Source organism: Mesoplodon bidens (assembly GCF_964165515.1).
Source record: "Mesoplodon bidens genome assembly, chromosome: 1".
In the NCBI taxonomy this organism is placed as follows: Eukaryota; Metazoa; Chordata; class Mammalia; order Artiodactyla; family Ziphiidae; genus Mesoplodon; species Mesoplodon bidens.
Window position 1 is genome coordinate 215,907,001 of NC_138176.1, and position 27,868 is coordinate 215,934,868.

General features: G+C 58.6%; 1 protein-coding gene across 1 annotated transcript; it reads left to right on the forward strand.

Annotated features, from left to right (window-relative positions):
- WFS1 (wolframin ER transmembrane glycoprotein) lies at positions 1–27,868 on the forward strand. Its single transcript, XM_081249079.1, has 8 exons — positions 1–161; positions 6,651–6,886; positions 15,631–15,713; positions 16,184–16,328; positions 17,823–17,993; positions 19,428–19,508; positions 20,371–20,516; positions 25,235–27,868. Exons 2-8 carry the CDS (start codon positions 6,652–6,654, stop codon positions 27,041–27,043), a joined length of 2,670 nt encoding a protein of 889 aa, XP_081105205.1. The 5' UTR covers positions 1–161; position 6,651; the 3' UTR covers positions 27,044–27,868.

Below are 27,868 nucleotides of genomic sequence, written 5' to 3' on the forward strand. Positions count from 1 at the left end.
TGTGGGCAGAGCTCTCCCGCTGCCACTGTAATCGGCGCCGCCCGCTCGGTCGCGGTTGCTTCCCTTTGGCCCCGGTTCGTCCAGCTCCTCTCGAGCAACTTTGCAGCGAGCTCTGAAGTCCAAGGGCGTCGCGGCGCCGCGTGAGGCCTACTAGCGGGCCGGTGAGTACTTCACGGCAAGGGATGGTCGCAGGGTGGGCTGGAAAGAGAACCGGGAGCACCCGGAGTTGCAGCCCATCTCGGCCTCAGTTTCCCCATCTGAGCGGACGGGCGGCTGGTACTAGTGTCCCCTACAAGTTCCCCAGAAGTTGGAGGGCCAGGGTCCCGCCCTCTCCGCGACGCTCACGGCAACCCCTGCCCGGGCCTCGATCGCGTCTTCCTTCCGGGGTGCGCGCCCCCTCGTCCCCAGTCCGGGCACCCCGGGCATCGCGGGGCACTGCGCGCTCCGAGCACCGTCACGCCCGCGAGCCTGGCTTAGAAACCCCACTGCCGGCGGGAAAACCGGCTTCAGAGGCAGGCGGCTTGTGGCGCTGGGGACCCAGCAAATGGAAGGGGGCGCGCCTGCCCTGCGTCCCACAGCATCTGTACCAAGTTGCCCAGTCATGGCCCTTCCTCCGCGGCCGTCGGCGGGCTCTCTGGAACCCCGGGCCGCCTTCAGTGCCCCTGGGGCCGCTGGAAGGCGCCTGGGCCTCCTCATAGGGGCTGCTGTGTGTGTGTGTGTGTGTGTGTGTGTGTGTGCGTGCGCGCGCGTGCTGGGGGTTCACTCCCCAAGCGGGCACGTGCCCTCCTGAGGGGGCAGATTCTGAGGCTGAAGCCCCCACTGCCCACTTAGAATCTGTGTAGCAGTTACTCTCCCCCTGGGGCTCCTCCTCAGTAAGCCATGGGGAGGGGCAGTGGCAGCCCCTGGGCCCTGGCTGGTGTGAACCTGGCCCTCAGGAACATCAATTTCTGTTTTGATAGATGGAAACTTTCTGGGGAATCTGACTTCTGGGTGTGGTGGAGCTGGGCCCTCTCACACCATTTATTGTAGTTGATGTTAAGAAATTCTGAGGAACTAACATTTGTACAGTATTTGGCCCTCCCAGTAGTCTTAGGGGTAGGGATTATACCCCTATTTGACCCATGAGGAAGTTAAGACCCCACAGCTGATCATGCAGAGCCTGGTGGGAAACCTCTGCCCCTGGGCAGGTGCTGAGAACCAGTGCCTGCCTCTCCTCACCTTGGACAGTGACTCCTGGCACTTGGCCCATTTGTAAAGGGCTTTCCCTTCTGCTGGGATGCATCACTGAGGGAACGATGCCCTGGGTACTCAGTGTGCTGGCTGCCTGCCCTCACTGCAGACTCAGTGAGGAAGCCACGCCAACAGAAGCCCAGAGGCCATACTCTCCACTGCCCGTCCTGTCCACTCTGTCTCCAAAGGGCTGTGATTCTCACTGGAGCCCCTTGGCATCTGATCAGGGATTCAGAAGGACATTCCTTTATATACTTGCTCCCCCAGCCAATGGACCTTTGACTGGACACAGGAAAGGTTGCTGGGAGACCACATCTCATCTTCTTTCCCAGGATGGAAGGGTATGTGGAGGACTCCCCACTCAGGCCTCCCCTGCCCCTCCCAGGCCACGGCTGGACAGGCCTTTGGGGCTGGTCACAGAGGGGAACCTAGTTCAGTGCCTGATCCCCAGAATGCCTGTGCTGTGGGACAGAGACCAAATCCTGGTCCACGATAGCGGTGGTAAGAATTATGATAGCGAGCTTGCTCTATGCTTCCTATGGCTCCTTCCCCTCTCCCAGGTCCCCTCCTCAGCAAGTAGCACCGACACCATGGCCCCAGGGCACAAATCAGGCCCCATTCTGCTCCCCCCTGCCCACATTCAGTTGGTGATACTTCTGTTTCTCCTGGCCCAGGAGCGCACTCAGACGCCTGCCCTAGGCCAGGCCTCCTCACTTTCCCTGGAAGACCACCCAGCTCCCTCCCTGGTCTCCCTGGGCCATCCCCATACAGCCCTGATGGTTCTTTAACTGCCACTGCCCTGCAGCACCAGCCTGCATTTCCTTCTGCCCTACGCTCAGCCCCACACTAAGCCTGGCACTTGTTCAGGCCCTCGGGACCTGCCCCAGGTTCCGGCTGCCCGCTCAGCCTCTTTTCTCCCTGTGCGCCCGCCCCAGAGTCACTTCCGCACCTTCCCAGCCATGTTGCCTTTAAGCCATGTCCGCTGCCCTTTCTCCTGGGCAGTCCCCCTCTGAAATGCCCACACACCTCCATTCCTCCCTCCCTTCACCCTTGCCTGGCCCATGTCTGCTTGTCCTAAAGCTTTAGTCAAGGCCACTCATCCAGAATCCCCACCCTGCCCCTTTTCCACCGCTGAGTGTGGCCCCCTTCTGTGCTTGCAGCCCCCAAGAGCTCCCTCCTTGTGGTTGTCAGTTTGGGTGTCATCCTTCCCATCTGGACTGAGTTCTCCAAGGCAGGTCCTATAGGATCCTCTCTGGGGCCCGGGAGGCCCAAGTTGGGGCCCGGCACAGGATCGGCCCACAGTCCATGCCCACTGACCCATCCCGGCCAGGCGAGGAGCATTCCCAGCTTGATTCCCCCTTAGTCCTGGGAACTTGGCACATTGGGTAGAGCCGGAATGTTCCTTGGTTTGGCCCTTAATACTCTGGGGCAAAAATAGGTACCTCCAAGGGCTATGTGCCCTTGTCTTGAGGAGCAGCCCTGTGCCAGGCTGCTGGGCTATCTAGGCCAAAGCAGACATCCCAGACCCTGGGAACCCCGGGGCCCTCTCCCTTCAGGCTCAGTCACAGATGGGTTTTAGAATAACATTTTGTGGTAATTTCAAAAACCTTGCACGTTCATTATAGAAAATGAGGGAAGTACATTTAGAAAAAGAATAAAATAAAACTACCTGTAGTCTCTTCACCCAGACATAGTATAACCATTGTGGGGGCATTTTCTTCCATCTTTTTGTGCAGATGAGTTTTGTTTTCATCCTAAATAGACTCAGAGCAATAGCTCATGGTGCTTTAAATCCTGCTTAACAGCATCATGCAAACATTTCCTTATTTTTTATTTTTTTTGCGGTACGCGGGCCTCTCACTGTTGTGGCCTCTCCCGTTGCGGGGCACAGGCTCCGGACGCGCAGGCTCAGCAGCCATGGCTCACGGGCCCAGCCGCTCCGTGGCATGTGGGATCTTCCCAGACCAGGGCACGAACCTGTGTCCCCTGCATCGGCAGGTGGACTCTCAACCTCTGCGCCACCAGGGAAACCCAAACATTTCCTTATCTTTAAACGTTCTTATACAGGTCCTGGTTAACAGCTATATAGTGTAGCACCATCTGGAGGGGCTGTGAGTTTCACACCTGCCCTCTCTGGACGGTGCTGGAAGGTACAGCTGTGATGGACACCAGAGAGGTGCTCTGTAGGAGCAAAGGCGCGGAGGTCCACAGTGGCACGTGGATGTGGGGGAGCAGCAAGTGGGCTGAATGTGAAACCGTGGGCACCCCTGTTTTTTCCCCTGGTCTGGGATCCTGATGGTGGAGGCTCTGCTCAGAGGGTGTGTGAACATCCTTAAGGCTTCCCATGGGGGCTTGTTTCAGAGGTCGGGGTGGCCCCCCTGGGGGGAGAGCAGAGTGGGGCCGGCCTGAGCAAGGGTTAGAGAGCTTGGGCTGAAGTCCGCGTGAGATCATTCTCCACGTGTCAGTAGATGCATGATCCTAGCAGTCCTCTCAGGGGGTGGCAGCCCCTCAGTCGAGCTCCGTGACGCTGGCATTTTGTGTTTTGATGGGATAAAAATATGCCTGGGTGCTCATGTGGAAAGAATGCTGGCCACTCTGCTTTTCTGGATCTTTACACAATGACAGGTTCCAAGCTATTGCTCTGGTCACGGGGCGGCAGTGTGGGTTGACTGCCCCACTCGTAGGCATTGGAAGAGTCTTGGAGCTGGGGGGGAGCGGGACGCTGATGCTCTCATCCTGCAGTCAGGAGTCTGGATTCAGGATTCTGGGGCCAGGCTGGAGGGAGGGACCTGCTTCCGATCACACAGTGAGATGGGGCAGGCTCTTCCCCAGCCGGGCTCCTTCCCCCAGGCCAGGCTGCCTCCGGTGTACCTTGCAAGGCAAGCAGGCAGGTATTCTGAGTGAATGAGATGTAGCCCCTGCCTTCAGGGCCCCCAGTGTCACAGGAAAGAAGACAGAAAAGAAAGCACCAGACACCATGCGGGTCCCTCCACCGGGAGATCACCTGTGATCCTCCCTGTGACCCATCCATGGCAATGGATCATTTCGTTTGTTTTAAAATAACAAGGTCTTTGATTCAAAAAGGGTTTGGCCAACTCTCAGGGAACCTGAAAATTAATCCTCCTTTATTCTTCCATTCTCACTTACCAGAGATTTTACTTTAAACAGTGTTATTTTGATTGTAATGTGACATGCATAATACTTAGCCCAACAGGCCAGCCAGAACCTGTGTTTTCCTGAAATTCCAGGTCGGACGTGGCTCCACGTGGTTTGTCTCAGGTCAGCCAGTGACCTGCACAACTGGGTTCTGTCTGCTAAATCACCTTCTGACCTTCCCCGCCCACAGCTGGCCACCTGCCCAGTGGGTTTGCACGTGCAGCCAGATGACGAATTTCACAAAAGTTGCCTCTTTGTTTGGTTCTGGGAAGCCTGGTGTTTGGAAATAGCACCAAGCACTGTGTTGGTTTCCAAGCAGATCCATGTGGCTTGACATGCTTTTGGTTTGCAGCCAGGGGGATGTTTTAAAATAAGGGCTCAGTCCCTCTGAGGGAGGAATGTCCAGATTGAAATCTCCAGGGTTCTTTGGCGGACAGAGATCTGATCTCTGGGACCCATCTCTAGTAGGAATGGAGCAGACATGGTTGTGTAGCCCCGGGGAAGTGGCGTGGGGCGCCTGGGGCCCCCTCCGACTCTTGCTGTGTCAGCAGTCTGCAGACACCCACTCTGGCAGGCTCGGGGCAGGCTCAGAGCTTGGAGCTGGGCACTGGGGATGCCTGGGAACCTGGTCCCTTATGGTCTCTGGTCTCATGGAGTCCTCACAGTGTCCCCAAGTGTGAGATGATGTCCCCATTTACAGTTGAGGGAACTGAGGTGCAGAGAGGGACGTGGCCTGCTCAGGACCACAGAGCTGGTGGACACAGCCAAGGGCGCAACGGCTACGACGGGTTAGTTTGGGAGCCAGATTCCTCATTGCTGGGCTTTCCCTGCTCTGTGCTCATTTCCTCATCTCAGTGAAGAGGATGGAGATGGCCTTGAGGCTGTGGTGAGGGTCATGGGATCCTTGGGGATCCCCCGCACAGAGCACGTGGTCCCGACTTCTTCAGGGTCTGTGTCTGATCCTGGTTCCCTGGCTGGGGAACTCCTAGAGCTCTCAGCTCCATGGTCTGGGGCTCATGGTTGCCCTTAATTGTGTCAGTGGTGGTTTTTGCTGTTTTGCTAAATGGCATTATTGACTAATGGAGCCCTTTCCCCTGTTGTAGACTCTCTGCGCTCACCAGTCTGTTCCAGTCATCCGTTCTGACACACCAGCTTCATGGTTTCCATCACTCCACATCTAGTGTGTGTTCATATCGGGTGCATTCAAGTTCCCTGATATTTGTCCTGTGGTTCAGGCCTAGCGTGGAGGGCTTGGGAGTTGGGCAGGTCTGACTACGTCCTGGCTCCAGGGGCTGTGTTCCCCCCTTCTCTTCCCCTCCCCATTTCACTCCCCCTTTCCCCTCTCTTCCCTCCTCCCCTCGCCCTCCCTATCCCTCCTCTTCCTCTTCCCCTCTCCTCACTTTTATTTAACTTTCACCCTGTGCCAGTGTATTCATTTCCTAGGGCTCATATAAGAAATTTACAGAAACTTGGTGGCTTTAGAAAATAGACATTTATTGTCTCATAGTTCTGGAGGCAGAAGTCTGTGATCAGGATGTCGGCGGGGTTGGTTTCTCCTGGGGGCCCTGAGGGAGAGTCCTTCCTCGCCTCTCCTGGCTTCGGGTGTCGCTGGCGATCCTTGGCATCCCTGGGCGTGCAGCTTCATCTGTCTGATCTCTGCCTCCTCCTTCACACGGTGCCCTCCTCTCTGTGTCTGTGTGTCTCCCTCTCCTTATAAGGATACCAGTCACTGGATTAGGGCCCACTCTAAGTCAGGATGACCTCATGTCAAGATCCGTGATTACATCTGCAAGGACCCCTTTTTCCAAGCAAGGTCTCCTTCACAGAGTTTGGGTGGACATACTCAGAGGCCAGCTTTCATCCCAGCACAGCCAGGCACTGTGCCCAGGGCTCCGTGTGGACCATCTCACTGAATCCTCACGACATTCTACATCCCCACGTCTCAGATGAGCACACCCGAGGTCCCGTGGCTCATGCCTGGTGAGGCAGGGACTCAAGGCCTTGAGACTTAGGGCCCGGCTCATGCCTGCTGTGGGACTTGCCGAGCCAGCCGGCCTTGAGTGTTTCATCCCTCGATTTCCTGCCCTGTAAAATGGGAGTGTCTTACGGGGGCTGTTGTGAGGTTGAATGAGATCACATAGAATGCTGGGCAGCCCCCACCCTGCTTCCCTTTTCCGTCCCCTCTCTTTACCAGAAACTAGAGGCCAGAGCAGACTGGGCTTGGCTGGCCTCATGTGTCTGACCCTCCGCTTTTCTCGCTACAGAATGGCTTCCGGTGCCCGTACTCCGAGCCCCTCTGGCCCACAGTCTCCACCGCTGCCACAACAGCCCCAGGCCCGCTCACGGCTCAATGCCACGACCTCGGTGGAGCAGGAGGTGAGTGGGGCGCCCCGAGCTCCCGGACCCCAGGTTGGACCTGGACCAGATGTGAGAGACACAGCTGCCCCGGCCGTGTCCCAGGCCTCGTATGCCAGGAGCCAAGAAAGGGTGGATGGAACAGGTAAGGGCCTGGGGCCTGGGAAGCTGGAATGTCCTCCCCCGGGGCTGTTCTAGAAGCAGGGCGAGCACCCAAGTCCTGGCACGTGGTCCAGACACCCCTGCGAGGTTCCTCCTGCAGGGCATCCCCTGTGGTCGGGGGCCCACCTGCTCCACCCAGGGCCCCTCGACTCTCACCTTGCAGCGGCCTTTGCTCCTAAGTTCACAAACTTGGGCTGCAGCAGACTTCACATTTCCTTATTTTATTTATAATCAAATGCACCAGCTCCCACCTGCTCACGGTCCCCACCAGGCACTGTATGGGGGGAGGTGGCAGGAGGAAGTCTTCCCCACCCCAGCTGGTCCCGCCCAGCACTCGGGGCAACCCATGTTGTTCCCTGTCCACCGTGGCCACTGCTCAGGGGCCATTCAGTCAGGCAGCTCTGCCTGGTCTGGGGGCCCCACGTGGCCACTCCCCTTGGGGACTGGCTGCCAGCCTGGAATATACCTGGGCCCAGGCCCAGGTCCCCGCTGCCCTCTGGACCACTATCCTCCATCCTCAGGCCAGGCTTCCAAGGGCTTCCCCTCCCCCGCAGTCCACTCCTGGGCCTCCTCAGGTTTCCACTCTGTCCCAGGAGGCACCTCCCAGGGGAAGAGATGAGACAGTGTGAGGACCCGGGTGCGACGGGACAGCTGGTTGTGGCTCTAGCAGCCTTGCTGACATTGGGGGAGGGACACCAGGGTTTGGTCCGTCCTCTGTCCACCTGCTGCTGCTCACTGAGCATGGCCCTTTGCTGGCCCTGAGTGGCCATCGGCAGCACAGGTGAGTCAGGCCTGCCCCCTGCCTCCAAGGAGTCCACGGTCTCGTGGGGAGCAGAGGGAAGCACAGGGCCTGGGGAGCATAGAGGTGGCCCTGGCCCTGGCGCTGGGGAGGTGGGGACCTGCTCTGTGAGAAGAGATGACGCCTGAGCAAGAGTGAGCCTGGGGAGAGAGGGCGCAGCACGGGCAAGGGCCAGAGGGAAGAAATGGCCTCGCCTGGGGTGGGCTTGGGGTAGAGAGAGCCCCGGACCTCCCAGGTGACGGGGTGGCAGCGAAGAAGGAAGGCTCAGACTGGTGATGCTCTCGTGTCTGGCCTGCGATTTGAGCTACACCAGGAGTGAGCGGGGGCAGGGCCAGGCAACGGGCTGTAACAGGAGCCTTGTGTGAGAGGCTCCTCTGTGCTTTCGGGGCTGTTGTAGGGAAAAATCCTCAAGTCTACTGTGAGTTCCAAGAAAGGGAGGATCCCTGGACCTCTGGCTGTGATATTTGGGGAAAACATAGTTGGTATCGGCGTTACTTTTTCTAATTATCCACCCAGTGCTTCTCAGTGCGTCTGTCTTATTCTCACAGCGACCAAACCTGTGAAGTAGGGACCTTGGCTCCGATTACGGGTGCGGCGATCAGAACGGAGCCCGCTGGGGACATCGGGTCTAAAAGCTCCGTGGGTGGTGAAAGCCCTGTGACTTCTTTCCGTGGATCACCGCCCTCTCCTCCCTGCTCACCAAGACCATCCCACGTTCTCCAAATCCGCCTCCGCCTTCCCTGTTCCCCCACCTCCCCTTTGCCACGTGGGAACCTCTGCCCAAAATATGCCATCACCATCTCCACCTGTTGAAATCCTACCCAGCTCTCAAGGCACTGCCGCCTCTTAGACTTTCTGACCTCCTCCCACAGCAAGAAAGACGTGTGTTGTCATCACCGGACTCACACACCCATGGGCCTGCACGCACACACGCACACATCCAGTGGGAACGGAAGTTTCCAAAACCATACTTGTCCTTAGTGTGTGTGTTGCTGTCTGATAGTCTCCATTCTGTTGCTTTTATTTAAAAACAAATGCTGTTTGTGGGCAGTTAAATTGGTTCCATGACCTTCTGGGTCGAAGTCTGTAGTTTGAAAAACGCTCTGTGGTTTGGTGCCAGTGCTAGTCTCCCGTGCACCCCAGCCGGGACTCTGGACTACGTCTGTGCACATGAGCTGTTTATTTACTGAGTGTCAGGGCCATGAGGTGGTGCAGGAAGATGGTGCCGGGATGGCTGAGGTGGGACGCTTGGCCGGGCTGGTGGCCTTGAGCTGTGTGCCCTTGAGGGAGTTGGGAGGCCTCGCTGAGCCTGTCTCTGTATCTGTAAAGTGGGTGCAGTCATACCAGCCATGTGGAGTCCACGTGCCGGGACCCTGTGCTCTGAGCATGGCGCATGGGACGAGGTGCTGAGTCAAGGCCCCTCGTCCCTTAGGTGCCTGCCCGGTGGCGTGGAGAGGGTCTGTGCCTGGAGCTCGATGTGTTTCGTGGATGTCATCAAGCCTCCTGCCCCCTGAGTCCGTCTCACTTCCTATTCAGGCTTCTCCTGGGGTGTTGTCTCGCATGTCGGGGCAGCCTTCCAGTTTCACGGCCCCACTCAGTCCCTCTTGGGTGACCGGTCTCAGTGTCAGCTCCAGGCTCTGTGTGTCTGGGTGTAGGGGCTTCACGTGTGCGTCGGATTCTTCTCTCCCCCAGGAGGCTGTTGTGCTGCAAGCTGTGCGTGTGTGTGTGTGCGCCCACATACTTCCTTGTGTCCTGCACGACGCAGGACGCCATGACTCTCTCGGCCCCCGCTGCTCCAGGCGCTCTGTGTGAGTTAGGGAAGTCCCAGGCCCCGCCCCGCCCTTCTCCAGCTCACCCAGCCTTGCCGTTTCGTTTTCCCCCTTGAGAAGCCAGCTGCCTGAGCTGAGCACCCCCAGCTTAGCACTGCCCCTGCACCATGCAGGGGCCCCAGACCTGTGGTGGGGAGCATCTGCCATGTGCACTGCGGACCTGGGGGCTTTACGTGACCCCTCACGGTAGCTCGAGAGGGAGGCTCTGTTCTTGTCCCCATCTAGAGATGAGGAAACTGAGCCATCAACTTGCCAAAGCGGCCAGTGCTGAGTGATGGGCACAGGCGTGATCCCAGTCTCCTGTCCCACGCTGCCCCCATGCCCAGAGGAGCTGCAGGGACCTCCGAGCTCTGGGTGAAGAGGGCCTGAGCTCTGCGGCTCCATCACGCTGGACTAGTGCCTGATTGTCCCCAGAAACGCGCCCCACTGGGCTCTTCTGATCTCCACATCTCCTTCAAAGATCACTGCATTCTCTGCTTCGTCTCCAAGGCCTCTGGGCAGGCCAGGGCCTGATCTGGAATCTCGGTCCAGCCACAAACACCCCACGGCTGCGGGGCCAGGAGACCAGGGCTGGGAACGCGCTTGGTTTCAATCTGGGTGAAGCAAAACGGCCTCAGAGGATGGACCAAGTCAAGACTGCCAGTTTCAGATAAGAAGAGTCAGGAAACCCATGTGGTCTCTGTTTGGCTTCTGACCCCGAGGGGAGGGGCGGGGAGTACTGAGCAAGTGCTGGGCCAGTTGGCACCCTCGGGGTCCCGGCCCGCCACATCTGGGCCCTGCTGCGTCCCTTCTCTCTGTGGAGTCACCGTCACTGAATTGGACACAGCAGGAAGCGTTCACCCTGGTGTTGACCAAGGGCCTGCTCAGTGGGTGCAGGAGACAGTGGGCAAGGCAGTGGGCAAGACCGAGGGCCCGCCGCCACGTGCAGGGCACGAAGGGCTCCCAGGCTGATGGCTCTGGGCAGGGGTTGGACGCGGGGTCAAGAGGTCGGCCAACTGAGTGGGGTCTCAAATGGTCGGGATAAGGGGAATGGGTGTTCTGAGGAACGTTAGAGGGTTTCAACCAGAGGAGCAGCATGACCTCTGTGACGTGGAGATGACCCCTGGGAGCCGAGGCCGGCAGGGAGGCACGTGGCAGGTGGAGAGGCCCCCGGAAGCTGGGCTGACTCCAGGTCTCTGGCTGGAGCTGCCAGGTGGGTGCAGGGCGTGGGCGGGGCAGTTTCCCAGCGGGGTTCAGGGTGGGACGGCGGGATTGGGAAGGTCAGGAGATGATGTGGCGCGGGAGGGGACGCGGAGCGCTGAGTCCCTGCTATCCTGGGGACAAGCCACAGCCACCAATGACTCGCTTTCTCCTTGTCCGGTCAAGGTGCTGGCTATTGATGATTTAGGGAGTTTTGTACACGCATTATTTTATTCTGACCCTGACTGAAGCCCTGGTCTGTCTGGTTGCCAGGCCGTCACTCTGACCCCCTCACTCTAGGGTGACCTGTCGTGAGGACAGGTGGCAGGGGCGGTGAGGCTGTCTCCGGCCTGGTGGCTTCCTGGGACCTTCGGAAACTTGGCAGCATGCCCTTCATCCCTTGCCTTTAACCTCCCCTTTGCATTCCAAGTCTTGGGTGTCACCTCTTCCAGGAAGCCCTTGCCATCAGGATTGAGGGTGCCTGGCACCTCCACCGCCCCCCTGAGCCTACACTGTTGGAATGTGGTTGTCCCCGTCTGGCCCCTGGGTGGGTAGGGAGGGCGGGGGTCCTGCCTCCTTCAGCTCAGTGCCCTTGGCTCCTGGAGCTCAGACTGGCCCGGGGCCAACGCTCAGTAAACGTCTTCTGGGTGAGTGATGACGGGCCAGGTCCGTGACCCCTGCTTGGGCCTGTGGGCAGCTCGGACCTCCTGCCCGGGACCCCCGCCTTGGAGCTTAGCCAGCCCCTGGAAACGACGGGGTCGCAGGGATTGTCCTTCTTGTGCGTTCATGAGAACCAGAGTCAGCATCACGAAGGCTGCTGGGACACCCCCTGGTGCAAGGTGACCCAGCCGCCCACAGCGATGAGGAGGACACGTGGGATGCCCTCGGGTTCTTATCACCTTTCCCTTCACCGCAGCCCACGTGGTGGGTGTCAGGAGAGGACCAGGGACTCTAAGGCCCAAGGCCTTGTCCAGGGCCAGCGAGTGAGGCAGTGGACGGGCGGCAGCCCCTAGAGACTGGAGTACGGCACCACAGTTCTGTGTGTTTCAGATTGTGCTCTTCTTTTAAGAGCCTTTGGCGTGCGTTCAACAATTTAAACAATGTGCTCCAGCAGATCTAGATCTCAGCAGTTGTGGAAAATGGAAGCCAGCTTCTCACTTGCTCTCAGCCGTCTCCGGGGAGCTGGCAGAGCCCTCAGGACTTCTGGGAAGGGACGCCTGAGGCTCCCCAGCCCACGGCCCTGGGGTGGGTGACGAGTGGGAGCATGACTTGCTCGCCACCCACCTTTGTCTGTTTCTACTCAGAACTTGCTCAGATCAGGGAGGTGAGCTTGGCAGTTCAGTCTCCAGGCCAAGAGTGTGCTGTGTTCCAGGCCCTGTGCAAGGATGTGGGGAGACAGAGATGAAATCTTGAGACCATTCCCTTGTCGGTTCCCTGTCCACCCCTCCATCTGTTCAGCATTTGCTGAGCTGTGTCTGACACTGGGGGATGGAGATGGGTCAGACCTGCGGGACACAGATCATCTCCGTAAAGGCTGGTGGGACCGTGAGAGACGCGGGAAAATGGAGATGGGCTGTGCTGGGGGGAGGGGACAGCATCCTGGGGACTCTCCTCCCATTTCATGACAAAATGAGCATCAGTTACTAATACGGTGTGGTGGATACAAGTCTCTCAAATGCGTGGGATCCACAGGAGATAAATAGTATAAAGGAAGGGGTGTGCTGGTCCTCCGTGGATCCTCGCAGAGGTGAGGAGACTACCCAGGGCCATGCAGCTCTGCTATTGCCGTTTTGTGATCGACAGAAAGACTTTCAAAAGTGAGCTAGAATCGGCACACTCTCGGTTGCCGGTGATGTTGAAACCCAGTGTAAATTAACATAAGCAAAAAAAAAAAACAACACACAGGGTGTGGGGCTTCCCTGGTGGCACAGTGGTTAAGAATCCACCTGCCAATGCAGGGGACATGGGTTCAAGCCCTGGTCCGGGAAGCTCCCACATGCCGCAGAGCAACTAAGCCCGTGCGCCACAACGGAAGCCCGAGTGCTTAGAGCCCGTGCTCTGCAACAAGAGAAGCCACTTCAGTGAGAAGCCCGTGCGCCGCAACAAAGAGTAGCCCCCTCTCGCCGCAACTAGAGAAAGCCGCGCACGGCAACAAAGAACAGAAGCGGCCAAAATCAATCAATCAATAAAATAAATTTATTTTTTAAAAAAGCAAAAAAACAGGGTGCAGGGGATTTGTTAGTTCCATATGTCTGCACAGTGTAGAGTATCCAGGAACTCAGGTGACATGATTGGGAATCTGCCCCCAGCTCTGCTTTCCTGCGTGCCCTCACTCTCAGGTGGGCTTCCCCCAGGGCAGCCCTCGGCCTCCAAGCTGGTGTCTGTCAGCTGAGATCCAGCAGAAGGAAGAGACATTGCCCAGCAGCCAGCACGGACCCCACTGTCCTGACTTGGGTCTGTGTCCCTCCCTGAACCTGCTGCTGTGGTCAGGGAGATGGACGGGCCAGGTAGGCTTGCTGCACCCACCCTGTGAGAGTGGGGGAGGGTGGGTCCCCAAAGGGGACATCAGGTTAGGGTTAGGAAGAGGCCAGGAATGAGGGTCAAGCCTGCAGAGAACTCGTGTGCTCAGCGGCCCTCGGTGTCCACGCTGACGCAGCCAGCTTCTGGCGGTGTTCTTTATGTGAGGGTTCCTCCTTAGATGGAGAAAGCCAGAACCCCCCGATCGGTTGGCGGCATGAGCCCAACATTTGAGTAGTTGTAGACCGATTTCTGCCAGTGCCAAACGGAATGCAGAGTAATGAGGGAGGTGAGGTGCACGTTTCAAAGAGATTCTGTATGTTGAGGAGACTTCTTGAAATGTCAGGCTATGGACAATGTCTGTGAGAAATTAATCACGGACAGAATAATCTTTTTAGCCAACAGATCTGTGCTCGAATCCTCCATATTCTGATTTAATAAAAAGGACCTTGGACTTGTGAATTTAGTTAGTAAAGAAAAGAGCTGTGAACTCCGAGAGGTGCCTGGTGTTGGGCTGGGAAGTGTGGCCTCAGTGAGCCAGGAAGGCCCTGGGGTCAGCCGAGAGGTGGGACGCGGGGAGGGGAAAGGAACGCACACTGGGAACGCCAACTCTGGACCAGGCATTTAATACGAAGTGTCTCATTCTTCATAAACCGTCCTACTGGATGGATATTGACGATGGGATTGAAAATGACTCTCGCTTGGTCATGTGGCACTTTGACGCTAAGGGTCAGATTTCTCTACACACACACCCTCCTCCCCTGTGAGCCCACCCTTCCCATTTGTTCTCTTTAGTCTGAGCCCTTGGCCAGAAAGTTCATTCGCGCCCTTGCTGAAGGGGCTGACAGCAACCGAAGGGAGAACTGACCTTGATGATTCAGGACGCACCAAGGTCTGGGGCCACGGGGTGGGAGGGACGTCCTGGGCCCTGAAGCCATCTCTGGGTTAGGTCCCTGGGACCTGGGCAAGGCAACCCAGGCTGAACTCCGCAGGGAGAGGTATCATCATGTTTGCAAGCCGTCCACCAAGAGGGTCTCAGTACGGGTGCCTGACCTGTGGGTCTCGTTAAGAATCCTTCTTTTGAGCCGTCCCCAGACACCCCCACCCGGCCCCCGTGTCCTCTCTCTCCAAACTAGGTGTGACCTCTGCCTTTGAACCTCCTAGGCTGCGTCGCTTTAGGCCCTAGCCTTGCTGTCTCCCCCTGGGCTCCTGGGTGCCGTGGACTTGGGCACCCTGCACACGGGGGCTGGCTCTGAGCCTGGCGGACCTGGTTCTGGGAAAGGCCCGGATGACGGGGTAGGGAAAGCTGGTCATCCGGTGGGTGTTCTTGGGGACTGTTCACGTTTCCCTGAATTCTGCCTTCTGTGTCCAGAAATGTCTAGAGAGCAAGAGTCTGTGAATCCCAAATAGGCACCTGCGAAGGTGGGGTGTGGCAATGGCTGAGGCAAGGTGTGGTGTCGGGCATAGGCCCGGGTATTGGTTGCTTAAATCAAAGAAAGGGACTGGTAAAAAGTGATCTTTTTAAAAAAAGTTTTTGTTATGCTGCCCACTGCAGGAGAGGTTGTAGTGAAATGGATGAAGTTACGTGATGCTTTTGTAACTTAGGATAGCTTTTTACCATGAAAATATAGCACGAGCTGTATGACGTTTGGACCCTTGGACCTAGTAATTCACCTGAAGAACCTATGCTGGGAGAATAACCCCCCCAATAAAAAATACACCTACAGAATGGTTTGTTGGCACCATTTTATAAAATTAGGGAGTATGGGAATAACCTAAAGGTCCGATGGAGAAGAGAGGCCCAGAACCCTGATGGGATTTCTGAGCCACTGAAATGGTACATTTCACTGCAGAGCAACATGGGAAATTGCTTGTGATTCACTACTTATATATATATATATATATATATATATATATATATATATATATATACACACCAAAATGTATGTACCGTGATTATGACCTCCAAAACTCAGTCGTGTGTATAGACGACAGTCTTGGAAAACATGAATTTGGTTTCTTTATTGGGGCACTGGGCATTGGGGTGCAGGTTCTTCAGGTCAGGGGCTTTTGAACTGGAGCCCTCGGATCTTTCTAGAACTCCGTTCAAGCCTGAGCTCAGCCGCTCTGGCTGCAGTGAGCTGAGGGGGCGACGGTGGTTACTGGTGCCCCGCTCTGTCCCTTGTCTCCCACCACGAGCTCTGAGCAGCCACTGGAACCGCCGCCTGGCAGCTTCGTGGTCCTTGCTCCCAGGAAGGCAGCTTCCTGGCGCGTTCTCTCTGCACCTGCTGTCACGCTCTTGACCTGGGGCTGAAGTCTGTTCCTGCCGTCCCCTCCCCTCCTCAGACAAGTGACAAGGACCAGCTTGGTGACAGTCCATCTGCTTGTTTTCCTGTGTTAAAGGGCCTGCGAAGGGAGATGTGGACACCCCCTTTGAAGAGGTCCTGGAGAAGGCCAAGGCTGGGGACCCCAAGGCACAGACGGAGGTGAGCCCTGCTGTCCACGGGAGACTCAGGCCGCGGCCTGCAGCATGGTGGGTGTGGGAGAAGCTGGTGCCTGCAAGCTGGGAGCTGGGAGCCGGCCTGACTGTGCCCGCCGTGTGCCAGGCCCCCGTTTGTTGCGTTTCCGTGTTCATGGTGTGTTTGTTTCTTCCCTGCGCCCTCTGGGGAGCACGTACGTGTTCACCTCCTCTGTACAGCTCCTACCTGATCTTGGGCATCACCTCCTCTGATACCATCTCTGCTTCCTGCCTGTCCTCATGCCCCCACCCCCTCTCTCATCGCATCAATGGGGGAGGGGTCCTGACACCCCCCTCTGGCAGGGAGCACCGGGCGGAGAGGGAGAGGGAGGCCGAGGTTGCCCAGCTGAGGGGAGCAGGTCAGGGCAGGACGTGGGAGCCCGGGCGCTGTGCGTGATGGCCGCTGCAGCACATGGCGTGACGGGGTCCTGCTTGCAGGTGGGGAAACGCTACCTGCAGCTTGCCGGCGACGGGGATGAAGAGGTCAACAACTGCACGGCCGTCGACTGGCTGACCCTCGCCGCCAAGCAGGGCCGGCGCGAGGCCGTCAAGCTTCTCCGCCGGTGCCTGGCGGACAGAAAAGGTGGGTCAAGAGGCCTGGGGGGATGCATGAGGTATGCCGTGCTGCTTTGCTAAATTAACAACTAAAATAGCAGCAGGAAAACTTGCTGCTGGCAGTGCCGTTGAGCAAAGAGTGTGGTTTCTGTTATGCCAGTGGCTTTGCCATTTAGACATTTTTGGAGTATAACGTGATATTTAGGGAGTGAAGCCATTTTCATCCTCTTTAACTTGTGGTGGTGTCTACAAGGAGATACCCTCTGGGTTCTAATCCAAATTGAGGAGTAGATCCTGGAGCCAAGTTGGAGAACATGACGGGGGCCTGAGGTCAGAGTGGCACTTTCTGAACTGACTTTCCACCCAGTCTGAGCCGAGAAGCTGGGGACCATGGACCAGTGAAGACCTGCTCAGGCTGGCACTCACCGCCAGGACGGGTCTGGGTGTTGGGGGGGGCCGCAGTGATGTGTAGCCTGGCCACGTGTGGACACTTACTAGGTTATCCTGCCCAAGGGAAATGGTTCGTTCCTGGTGTCAGGGAAGAGTGTTTCCTGAAGGTTCAAACCTCAGAAGAAAGATGAAAGTGCGTGTCAGAAACGGGCCTTTTTCCCCTCAGATTGTAGAAGTGTTTATTGTTATCAAAGAAAACTTGAACTATATAGAAAACATCAAGATAGAAATTACCCATCACGTTGAAACTCAGAGAGAAGTGCTTTGTAGTCTGGTAGTTTTTTTCTTGTGGTTTTGCATTGTAATGTTTTAAAGTAACATTTATTATATAGAATCTACTCTCTCTGGACCTTAGGCTGATGCCTTGGGCTCTGGTGGAAAGTTTCGGAGACATTTCAAAGGAGAAAAAGCGCAATCCTCCATCCCTAGTCTCGCTGCCCTCTGGAAGGGCCTTGCTGACGTCCAGGTGGTGGGGGGCAGGGGGAAAGGCAGCTGCTGACCAGCCCGTGACACCTGCTCCCGGTTTCTCCATGGGTGACTCTTGCCTACCTGAGAAAGGGCCGTCTGTGCAGGGACACAGTTGCTCCTGGCTGCCCTAGGAGGGGCGGGCGCTGTAGGTGCAGGGATGCCCCGCTCTTGCACTCGGGCCGCTCACTGCAGTGAGACTGACCGGGGTCTGAGACCGGCTCTGCCTTTCTGACTCGGTGGCCTTGGCCATCCAGGCCGCCCCTGTGTGCCTTGGTTTCTGCATCTGTAAGGCGGGGACAGCAGCATCCCACAGAGGGTCCTTGTGAGGGTGAAATGGGGAGGGGGGAGCAAGCCAGGAAGACGGGGAGTCCTTGCCCGGCACCAGGCCACCATGGCCACTTGGTGAGTGTCTGCTGAAAGGCCAGGCCGAGCCGCCCACTGGCTGGGACTTTGGCCAGACGCCCTTTTGGTCAGATGTTTGTTTCAGCCCTGGTGACAAAGGTGCCTGCAAAGCCACTTGCAGGAATCCCTTCCCAACCCCCTCAAGCGGGCTGACGGCTTCTGGGCAGGTGAGGCGAGGGCTCTGATGCGTCCCCTCTCTCAGGCATCACCTCCGAGAACGAGCAGGAGGTGAGGCACCTTTCCTCCGAGACCGACCTGGAGCGGGCCGTGCGCAAGGCGGCCCTCGTCATGTACTGGAAGCTCAACCCCAAGAAGAAGAAGCAGGTGGCCGTGTCGGAGCTTCTGGAGAACGTGGGCCAGGTCAACGAGCACGGTACGCGGCCTTGCCGGGCGGCCTCCTGGGCCTTTGTGTTGGAGTCCTGGGCGCTTCCCCATGGGAGCCGAAGCGGGGGCTCCAGGGACCTTCTTGTGGGGACCTCACAGGTGTCCTGTAAAGCCGGGGAGCGTCCTTCCTGGGCATGCTCCTGTTGCCGGGGTCCCCGCCCTGAGCCATGCCCTGACCTCTGGCTCAGTCCGAGGTCTGGGCGCCCAGCAGGCCCTTCCCTTGGTTCTATCTTGATTTGCTCTGTGCCTTGGGGTTTCCTCCCCTCCTGCCCACAGGCAGAGCCACAGGCCTTGTCGTTCCAACGGTGTCCTGCTCTTCCCAAGGGACAGGGCGTGCGGGGAGGGTGAGAGGTGCAGGCGGGGACCTAGGTCCCCGAACCCCCAAGAGTCTCTCCAGGGCGGACCTCATCGCCAGCCTCTGCAGTCCTCCCCACCTCCTTCTAACTGGGCTTTCCACAGAGGGCACGGGCAGCAGCCAGAAGGACGGACGGGGCAGGTGGACGGGCGTCCCTGACTGGGGGTGGCCTCTCCACTTCCCTGGGTTGGTGGCACGGGGGGCACCTGACTCTTGTGACTTCGTGACCTCGAGGAGCCCCTGCCTCCTGCTGTTCAGAAAATGACTCTCTGCCCAGGGCTTCGCCCCGCCTTCTCCGGCCCCGAGGGGTAGATGCTGGGGGCTGGAGCTACCTGCTGACCCCTCAGAGAGGACTGCTGGGGGGGGCACCTCTGCCCGTTCTCCGGGGATTTCAGGGCAGGAATCCTGTCTGACCTGCCCCTCTGGGACGAGCAGAGGTGGCCGGGTGGCAGAGGCGTGCTTGACTGGACAGGCTCGGCTGCCCCGTGTGGAGCCCGGAGACCCTGTGAGGCCTCAGCGCCACCTGCACATGCTGCCTCCGCCCCCACTGGCCACTTCCACTCGGGGCTCCCGTGGCCTCTCTCAGTCACAGTGCCCCTCCTCTCCTGTTGTCACTGTCTGCGCTCTGGTCCAACTCCTGCCCGCCCCGCCCCTGCAGAGGTGCACCTCGGAGCCTGGCGCGGGAGAGCTGGGTGAATGCCTGCCAGGTTGGGGGTGTGGCGGTAGGGGCGGGCGCTTCCTCCTCCAGGGGAGCCTCACGCCAAGTGACGACGCTAGCAGCAAAGGTGTACGGGGACAGGCTAGGCTGACCCGAGGGTGTGGTGTGTCCAGTGCCAAGGCCGCGCCCGTACAGGGGATGGGCTGTGCCCTGTGGGGCCTGAGTCACCCTTGGGGGCGGAAGATGAGAGGTGACAGCCCTCCCGAGGGGTGGCCCTTGCACTGCCCTCCAGGGCTGCGTGGAGGCACCAGGCCCTGTAGTCCCCAGGGCACACTGGCAGGTTCCCGGGGGGCTGCAGGGAATGGGGCGGTCAGCCTGCCCAGATTCTCCATCCACTCTGTCCCCTGCAGACGGAGGGGTGCAGCCTGGCCCCGTCCCCAAGTCGCTGCAGAAGCAGAGGCGGGTGCTAGAGCGCTTGGTCAGCAGCGAATGTGAGTACGGCCGCCGGTCCTGCGCTTGCGACACCGCTTGCCGTGCTGTGTCTCCCACTACCCCGAGCGCCGTGTCTGCTCCCTCCGGCCAGTCCAGGCCTGGCCTCCAGGGTCTTGGAGGCATGATGGATTTTCAGTCCCTTTGGGGCTGTTGATTGGGTGTCGGTGCTCTGGGCTCTGGGCTCTGGCCCCTGCCCACCGGGAGCATGCACTCTGGAAGGACAGGGAGGGCAGCATGACAGTCCCTGCAGGACAGAGAGCTGCCGGGGGCTGCGAGTACACTGGGTGCCCGAGCCAGCGAGGGTGAGGAGGCATCTAGCCCTCGGAGGGCACCGGGGGGTGCTCCAGGCCAACCAGACGTCACAGGCAGAGGCCTGGGGACACCCAGCATGGGCTGTGGGGAGGTGGGGGATAGAGAGCAGAACATGGCGGGCGGAGGTAGTGAAGGTGTGCCCGGCACACAGTAGGCCCGGCACACAGTAGGTCCTCAGAGGATGCACGTTGACTGGCAGGGTTAGGAGGCGGCTGGGCCGCAGGGCGTCAGTGCTGTGAGCAGCCAGGGCCAAGGGAGGGAAGGGGTCACAGGGGCCCTGGCGGTGACAGTGGCTGAGGAGTCAGCGTTGGAGCTGGGCTCAGGCAGCCCCTAGGCTTGAAGAGCTAGGGAGGGGGCCGCTTCGGGGGAGGGACAGCACGTCACCAAGGTGAGGAGGCCATCGGCAGGCCTGTCTGCCTCTCTCCTGCCGTCGTCCAGGCTCAGGGAGGGGTTTGCCTGGCCCAGCCAGCGTGCCCCTGCTCACCTGGCCACGTGGGGTGACGGTGCTTGCAGTCTCGCAGACCCCGTGTGTTCTCTCCTGTGCTTTAGCCAAGAGCTACATAGCGCTGGACGACTTCGTGGAGATCACCAAGAAGTACGCCAAGGGCGTCATCCCCGCCGACCTGTTCCTGCAGGACGACGACGATGACGAGCTGGCAGGCAAGAGCCCTGAGGACCTGCCCCTGCGCCTGAAGGTGAGCGTGGCTGGAGGCGCCCGTGGAGGGCTCTCGGCCCGGGCCGCGCCCCCCTGCGCCCCCCAGTGCTCCCCGGGGAGCTGTAGGTGGAGGGTCTCGCCCAACACAGGGGCCTCAGGGACTGTGTAGCTTGTCCCTGCGGAGGCCCGTCCTGCAGGGACGTCCCGATAACTGCGTAAGGACGCGTCTTTGTAAGGACGCACATGAAGGGAGGCCTTTCACGTGCGCTCAGGCTCTGAAACCAAGGGCACTGTCAGGGGCGGGCAGGTTCAGTGGGCGATGGACAAGCACGGGCACCTTCTCATCTTTCCCTGCCAAACGCCATCGGGGGAACAGGATGCCGTGCACTGGAGGCTGCCTTTCACTTAGACTTTGTCATTTTGAAAAATTAGCCGTTTATGGCACAGAGTGGAGGTCAGTTCCTCGAAGATGCCTTTTCCCTAAAGCAGAGTGCTGTGTTCAGGCGGCCAGGAGGCCCCTGCAGTGATGCCTGTTTATCTGGATCTGCAGGGGCTCGGGGAGCAAGCCGGGTGTGGTGCGGAGAGAGTGGCAGGGCGGTGACCGAGGGCCGACCTGAAGGGGGGAGCGTGCGCTTACACCGTTGGCCAGCGAGCAGCAGTGGCTTCAGGGAGCGAGGGAGGCTTATCCAGACGCCTGCCGACAGCCAGGAGTGGCTGCTCGTGTGCCAGGGTGTCACAGCTTTTGTTTTCCTGGTCACGTGGTTGTGACTAAGCGTGCAGATGTACAGTGTGGCCACACCGCCCTTCATCAGATTTCCCCCAGTTCAGCTCACGGGCTTGAATTAGTTGTGTCTGTATCTCACTTTGCCAAGAACAGCAGGATTTACAGAAGTCTGGCTATCTGGCCCCAGACAGGTCCATCACCATGACTGGCCAGGAGGGCCCTGGCCAGCACAAGGGCCTCTGAGCAGACGAAGCATCACAGAGGTCCTGGCGTTAGTCACACAAGAATCCGTCGGGTTCTGTGCATCCCCAGCTGCCTGGGAATGTGTGTGAGCTGCCGTCAGCGTGGGAGAGTGGACTGTGGGTGTGGGAGCGGGGTCAGGGCTGGTGACAGAAAGTGTGCTGACGTGTCGCCCTCCCAGACGCAGCGCAGTGTAAGCACCGTGCTGGCTGGAGATGGAGGCTCCGAAAGCTGCCCTCGGTGGGTGGGGAGGCCGACTTGGAAGCAAGTTCCACAGAGATGCTGCAGCCCAGAGAGGTGGGTGTGAAGGCCACGCTCAGGACCAACGAGCTGAGTGAGAGTCCCTGAGGGCAGGTAGAGTGTCCAGGGTGAAGGTTCTGAGACGCGGGGTCGGGATGGCCCAGGAAGCCAACCAGGGAGGCCATGGCTTTTATTGGAGGCCCACTCGGAAGCAGGCCTGGGCTAAGTGTGTTCACAGATGACATTAGTTTTCTTATTAAAGTGAGCGAGGGAAGGTGGAGCATTTGCTGTGGTTCTTCACAAAGAGGAGGTGCTCCCCAAATGCCAGTGAGTGTCAAAGGTGAAAGGGTAGTGGGAGAAGACCCATGGGCCAGGTGGTCCTGGCCTGGACATTGTAGTTTGCATTGTTCTGGCATAATTACTAATGATGCCTGCTTTCAAAAGCATCCTTGTTTGGACAGCAAGTTATGTTACCCTCCTTACTAGTAACAAGTTCAGTGCTGCAAGATACTCTGAAAGTCCTTTTTGGGAAAAAGAGATTTAAAGTATTCCGAAAAGAAATAAGGCTCTTTTTTTTTTTTTTCAGTTTTTGAAGTTGTCAGAACACTTTGATTCTTTTACAGTTTGTCTCATTAAAAGCCTTTGGAGAAAGAGAGAATGAATCATAGCAGGCGTCTCCTGGAACTAAAAAGCTGTTCCAGCCTTTATTAGCCCCCTGGAGGACGGAGAAAGGACACGTGCCTGGAGAGTCCTCAGCACCCCAGTGGGAAGTGCCAGATGCCTCTCTGCGAGCTGACGTGACCCCCAGGGATGTTCCAGGGTCCGAGCTGCCTCTTCTCAAGCCTTTGGTGACAGATGAAACCTTCTTAAAGATGAATTCAGGAATATTTTAAAGTCATAATGTTTTTGTATTAAATTATTGAGAATCCAGCACGTGAACATTCACTCAGGTCCGAGCAGAGTCTAGTTGAGATGAACTTGCCTCGACCTGCTGAGTGAGCGGTGGGTTCCTTGGTCGGCTTCCCCGGTTGTAAAAGGCTGTTTGCTCGGTTTCTCACATTAGCCGAGCGACTGGTGACCACAGCCCTGGCCAGGTTGCCCTCTCCTATCCTTTTGTGAACTGACTCCCTACTCATTTTTTTTTTTTTTTTTGGCCATGCTGCGCGACATGCAGGATCTTAGTTCCCCAACCAGGGATCGAACCTGTGCCCCTAATAGCGGAAGCACAGAGTCCTAACCACTGGACCACCAAGGAAGTCCCCCTACTCATTTTTAAAAATTTCTCTCCTGCTCAAAAAAAAGTTCATTTTAATTTGTTTGGGCTTTCTCTACAGAAAAGGTTTCTAGTCTCACAATTTGGTGGGGCCCCAAGAAGTAGGGCTTGGACAGAAGCTACAAGGGACAGAATTGGGACCGGAGAGAACCCCTGGTCGTGGTGGCCCAGGGGCCTCACCGTGCAGGCAGAGGCTGGCACCATTGGACATCGGGTTCTAGAAGCTTTGTGTCTTTTAAAGGTCCTCTCAACCATGTGATTGTGTGGCCTCATGGGCAAAAAAAAAAAAAAAAAAAAATAGTGTGAATGGTTTTAAGCATTAGGACAGGATTTCAGATTAGTTTTAAGGTCCCAGCTACTTGGGTACGTCCAGGCTAGCTCCCCCAAAGCTGTCCAGTGCTGGTTGTACAGAGAGAGAATGGCTGTGGGAACAGCCGCCCTGGAGTGCCTCTCATCTGTCTGGTTAGAAAGGCCCCGTCCACAGGGATGAGCCGAGAGGCCGCGGCTGATGCACTCGAGGGCTCTTTCCATCCTGTTGTGTTTCAGCTGGTGGGTGTGGCTTTGGGCCGAAGGGGCCCCTCCCAGAGGAAGCCGGAGCAGGTTCTTTTTGGAGACACTGGTTTGCTGTCTGGCAAGTGTCAGAAATCCCCACCAAGGCTAACCTTATGGCGTCTGACGTCCCCTAGTACCACCTCCAGATGGGGTGAGTGCCGTGTCTGCTTCTGGGAAGCTGGCCCCAGTGAGCTGGGGGAGCCCTTAGTTGGTTTACTGGTTTGTTCATTTTCTTGCCCATTCTAAAACAGAGAGTAAGTGGACCGTCACAAACACGTCAGGAGGAATGCAGCTCTGCGTGCACGTGCGTGTGTGTCTGTAGACGTGCATGCACACGCACACAGTCTTACACACTCCTGTTTCCCCTGTGAGCCCGGGTCACTCTCATCTGGAGAACTCACTCTCCTGGCTGCTCCCGGGCATCCTGGTCATCCTGAGTTGCCTGCCAGCCTCGGCTCTTGGGCAGATGACCGCCACACCCCAGTATTGTCACTCAGTTGTACACACCCAGGATCCCTGCCCCTCCTCCGCCCCCTGGTGGGTGGGGCAAAGCGAGTCTGTCCCCAGGGTGTGGGTGGAGGCTGTGCTGCCCACCTCACCCGGGCCGCTGACACGGCTTCTGTCATGTAGCCCCTCGGACGGGCTCTGGGTGCAGCTGGGCTTTGCTGCCCCCAGGCGTGGGTGACCTCTGCGAGGACCCAGTCCCTGGTGTGGTCCTCCTTGAGGAGGACCGAGTGAGCACCGGCACTGCCCACAGCTACTTTCTTTATTTACCCCCTTCGGCTTCCCTCCCGTCTCCCCGGAGCCATGGTGGGGCTGGAAGCCTCCGGGATTCTGTACAGAGAACCAGGCAGGTATGGGGGCCACCCTGGGTGGCAGAATCGCCCTCGCTTCCCTCGCAGCCCCTCATTCGTCTTCTGTTGCGGAAAAGGCCGAGGGTTTCTGCTGCTCTTTGCAGTGAGCACAGCCCGGGGGAGTGGGACCCAAGGCAGGGAGCGGTGCTGCCCTTGAATGTGGCTGTGAGGGTTGTGCGTCTGTTCTGAGCAGTTGGTGTGCAGGGGTGGGGGTGCAGGCGGCTGGCGTCGGGCCCCTGTCGCAGTGAAGACATCGCATCCGCCCCGTCGCAGCTGAACCGTTTCCATTCACATGGCTGCCGAACTCTCCTTCCCGGAATCCCCGCTCCGCTCCTGGGCCGGTCAGAGCCCAGCGTAGGCCGGTAAAGCAGCGGTTCCTCTCCCCCTTGGTGGATGGGTGAGCCGCTGAGGCTCGGTGAAGTCCCCTCCACAGGGGTGGCTGAGACGCAAGCAGCCCGGTGCTCCGTCATCTTTGCAAGTGTGAGGCCCGTGGGGAGGGAAGAGGGGGCCAGGTGGGCTCTGCCAGGCGCCCCAGGTCTCGCAGCGAAGACCAGCCCTCATAAGTCAGGAGACCCTGGTGGAGGGTTGGGAGTCAGGGGTGGGCGGGAGGGAGAGGCCGGGCCCTGCAGGATTGGGCGGGGTCGAGGGAAGGTTCGTGAGACCACGTGGAGCATCACCACCTGCAGAGGGTGTTACAGGTGGAGGGACCGTGCGGACCAAGGGCCCGGCTGTGGTTGAAACGGCAGGTGAGTTCGCTTTGCCCGGAGCCGGGGGCAGTGCAGGTGAGTGACAGAGAGCAGTGACACGGCAGAGAGTGGGGCTCCCACCCCGGCCGCATTCCAGTGCCCCTCCTTTGTCTGCACCCCTCCTCCCAGGTGGTCAGATACCCGCTGCACGTCATCATGGAGCTGAAAGAGTACCTGATTGACGTGGCGTCCCGGGCGGGCCTGCACTGGCTGTCCACCCTCGTGCCGACCCACCACATCAACGCCCTGGTCTTCTTCTTCATCGTCAGCAACCTCACCGTCGACTTCTTCGCCCTCCTCGTGCCCCTGGTCGTCTTCTACTTGTCCTTCATCTCCATGGTCATCTGCACCCTGAAGGTCTTCCAGGACAGCAAGGCCTGGGAGAGCTTCCGTGCCCTCACCAGCCTGCTCCTGCGATTCGAGCCCAACCTGGACGTGGAGCAGGCCGAGGGCAACTTCGGCTGGAACCACCTGGAGCCCTACGTCCACTTCCTGCTGTCTGTCTTCTTCGTCATCTTCTCCTTCCCCGTCGCCAGCAAGGACTGCATCCCCTGCTCGGAGCTGGCCGTCGTGTCCGTCTTCTTCACGGTCACCAGCTACATGAGCCTGAGCACCTCGGCCGAGCCCTACACCAGGAGGGCCCTGGTGACCGAGGTGGCGGCTGGCCTGCTCTCTCTTCTGCCCACCGTGCCCTTCGACTGGCGCTACCTGAAGCTCCTGGGCCAGACCTTCTTCACAGTGCCCGTCGGCCACTTCATCGTCCTGAACGTCAGCATCCCCTGCCTGCTCTATGTGTACCTGCTGTACGTCTTCTTCCGCATGGCCCAGCTGAGAAACTTCAAGGGCGCCTACTGCTACCTGGTCCCCTACCTGGTCTGCTTCATGTGGTGCGAGCTCTCCGTGGTCATCCTGCTCGAGTCCACCGGCCTGGGGCTGGTGCGCGCATCCATCGGCTACTTCCTCTTCCTCTTCGCTCTCCCCATCCTGGTGGCCGGCCTGGCGCTGATGGCTGTGGTGCAGTTGGCCCACTGGTTCTTGTCCCTAGAGCTCACCAAGGTTGTGGTCACCATGGTGGTCTGCAGCATCCCCCTGCTGGTCCGTTGGTGGACCAGGGCCAACTTCTCCGTGGTGGAGGTGGTCAAGTCCCTGACACGGAGCTCCATCGTCAAGCTTATCCTGGTGTGGATCACGGCCATCGTGCTCTTCTGCTGGTTCTACGTGTACCGCTCGGAGGGCATGAAGGTCTACAACTCCACGCTGACCTGGCAGCAGTATGGCTTCCTGTGCGGGCCGAGGGCCTGGAAGGAGACCAACATGGCCCGCACCCAGATCCTGTGCAGCCACCTGGAGGGCCACAGGGTCACGTGGACCGGCCGCTTCAAGTATGTCCGCGTGACGGAGATCGACAACAGCGCCGAGTCGGCCATCAACATGCTCCCGCTCTTCATCGGCGACTGGGTGCGCTGCCTCTACGGCGAGGCCTACCCGTCCTGCAGCTCGGGGAACGTCTCCACGGCCGAGGAGGAGCTCTGCCGCCTCAAGCTCCTGGCCAAGCACCCCTGCCACATCAAGAAGTTCGACCGGCACAAGTTCGAGATCACCGTGGGCATGCCCTACAGTGGCGCCAATGGCACCCGCGGCCCCGAGGAGGACGACATCACCAAGGACATCGTGCTGCGGGCCAGCAGCGAGTTCAAGGACGTGCTGCTCCACCTGCGCCAGGGCAGCGTCATCGAGTTCAGCACCGTCCTTGAGGGCCGCCTGGGCAGCAAGTGGCCCGTCTTCGAGCTCAAGGCCATCAGCTGCCTCAACTGCATGGCGCAGCTCTCCCCGGCCAGGCGGCAAGTGAAGGTGGAGCGCGACTGGCGCAGCACCGTGCACGGCGCCGTGAAGTTCGCCTTCGCCTTCTTCTTCTTCCCTTTCCTGTCGGTGGCCTGAGGATGCGTCCTGTTGCAGGAGTGTCGGTGCATGTGGCTGCCAGGACCTCCCCCCACGGCCTCCCGGCTGAACGGCGCAACACTAACCACTGTGCGTGCGTGCGTGTGTGTGTGTGTGTGTGTGTGTGTGTGTGTGTGTGTGTGTGTCCGCACGCATGCGCAAACGCAGGGCTTTGGAGACCGTTTGTTACGTGTAGTCTGCTCGCACCTCTGTGAACGGGCTGACTCCTTTAGCTGTGTCCACTTCGACTGCCCTGTGTGGTTGGAGATGGCACGCACAGCCTCGACCCGCAGTCCCGACCTCTCCGTGCGCAGCTGGTGTGCCAGGCTAGACTAGGATTCCTGTGCCCGAAAAACACTTTACAGATGCTGTCCTCCCTCCCCTACCACCTCCATGCACGCCCCGGCCCCTCATTTACGTCTGTTTGGGTTTGTTATTTAAAGAACCAATAGTGCTGCTGTGTAAACTCAACGATAGCTTTTCTTATTTATTTGGTCACTGCTAAGCCTTGACAGCTGTTTGCAGATCCTGGGGGCCTGCAGAGCCGCTCTGTCATATGACCAAGGCCCTGCCTGATTCTGAGATCGGAGGCCACACAGGCGGAAGCCCCGAGCTCTGCAGCCTGCAGCCTGCCCGCCTCGCTGCTCTCCTGTCTGGTGGGTAATGGGTGAGTTTGCGAGGGTCTTGCCCGAATCCACCGGCACTAGGAAATAGAAGGAACCCGGGGCGTCCCCTCCCGGTGCTCAGAAACGCTAGGCCATGTTCAGAACCAGAAAGCAGAAAGTCAAGGTCCTAAAGCAGCCGAAATAAAAACCTTTGATGAAA

Excerpts from the sequence above, each read along its gene's own strand:
- WFS1 (XM_081249079.1), top strand. The coding sequence starts at position 6,652 with ATGGCTTCCGGTGCCCGTACTCCGAGCCCCTCTGGCCCACAGTCTCCA. Across the intron at positions 16,329-17,822 it reads GTGCCTGGCGGACAGAAAAG|GCATCACCTCCGAGAACGAG; the intron begins GTGGGTCAAGAG and ends CCCCTCTCTCAG. Across the intron at positions 17,994-19,427 it reads GGGCCAGGTCAACGAGCACG|ACGGAGGGGTGCAGCCTGGC; the intron begins GTACGCGGCCTT and ends TGTCCCCTGCAG.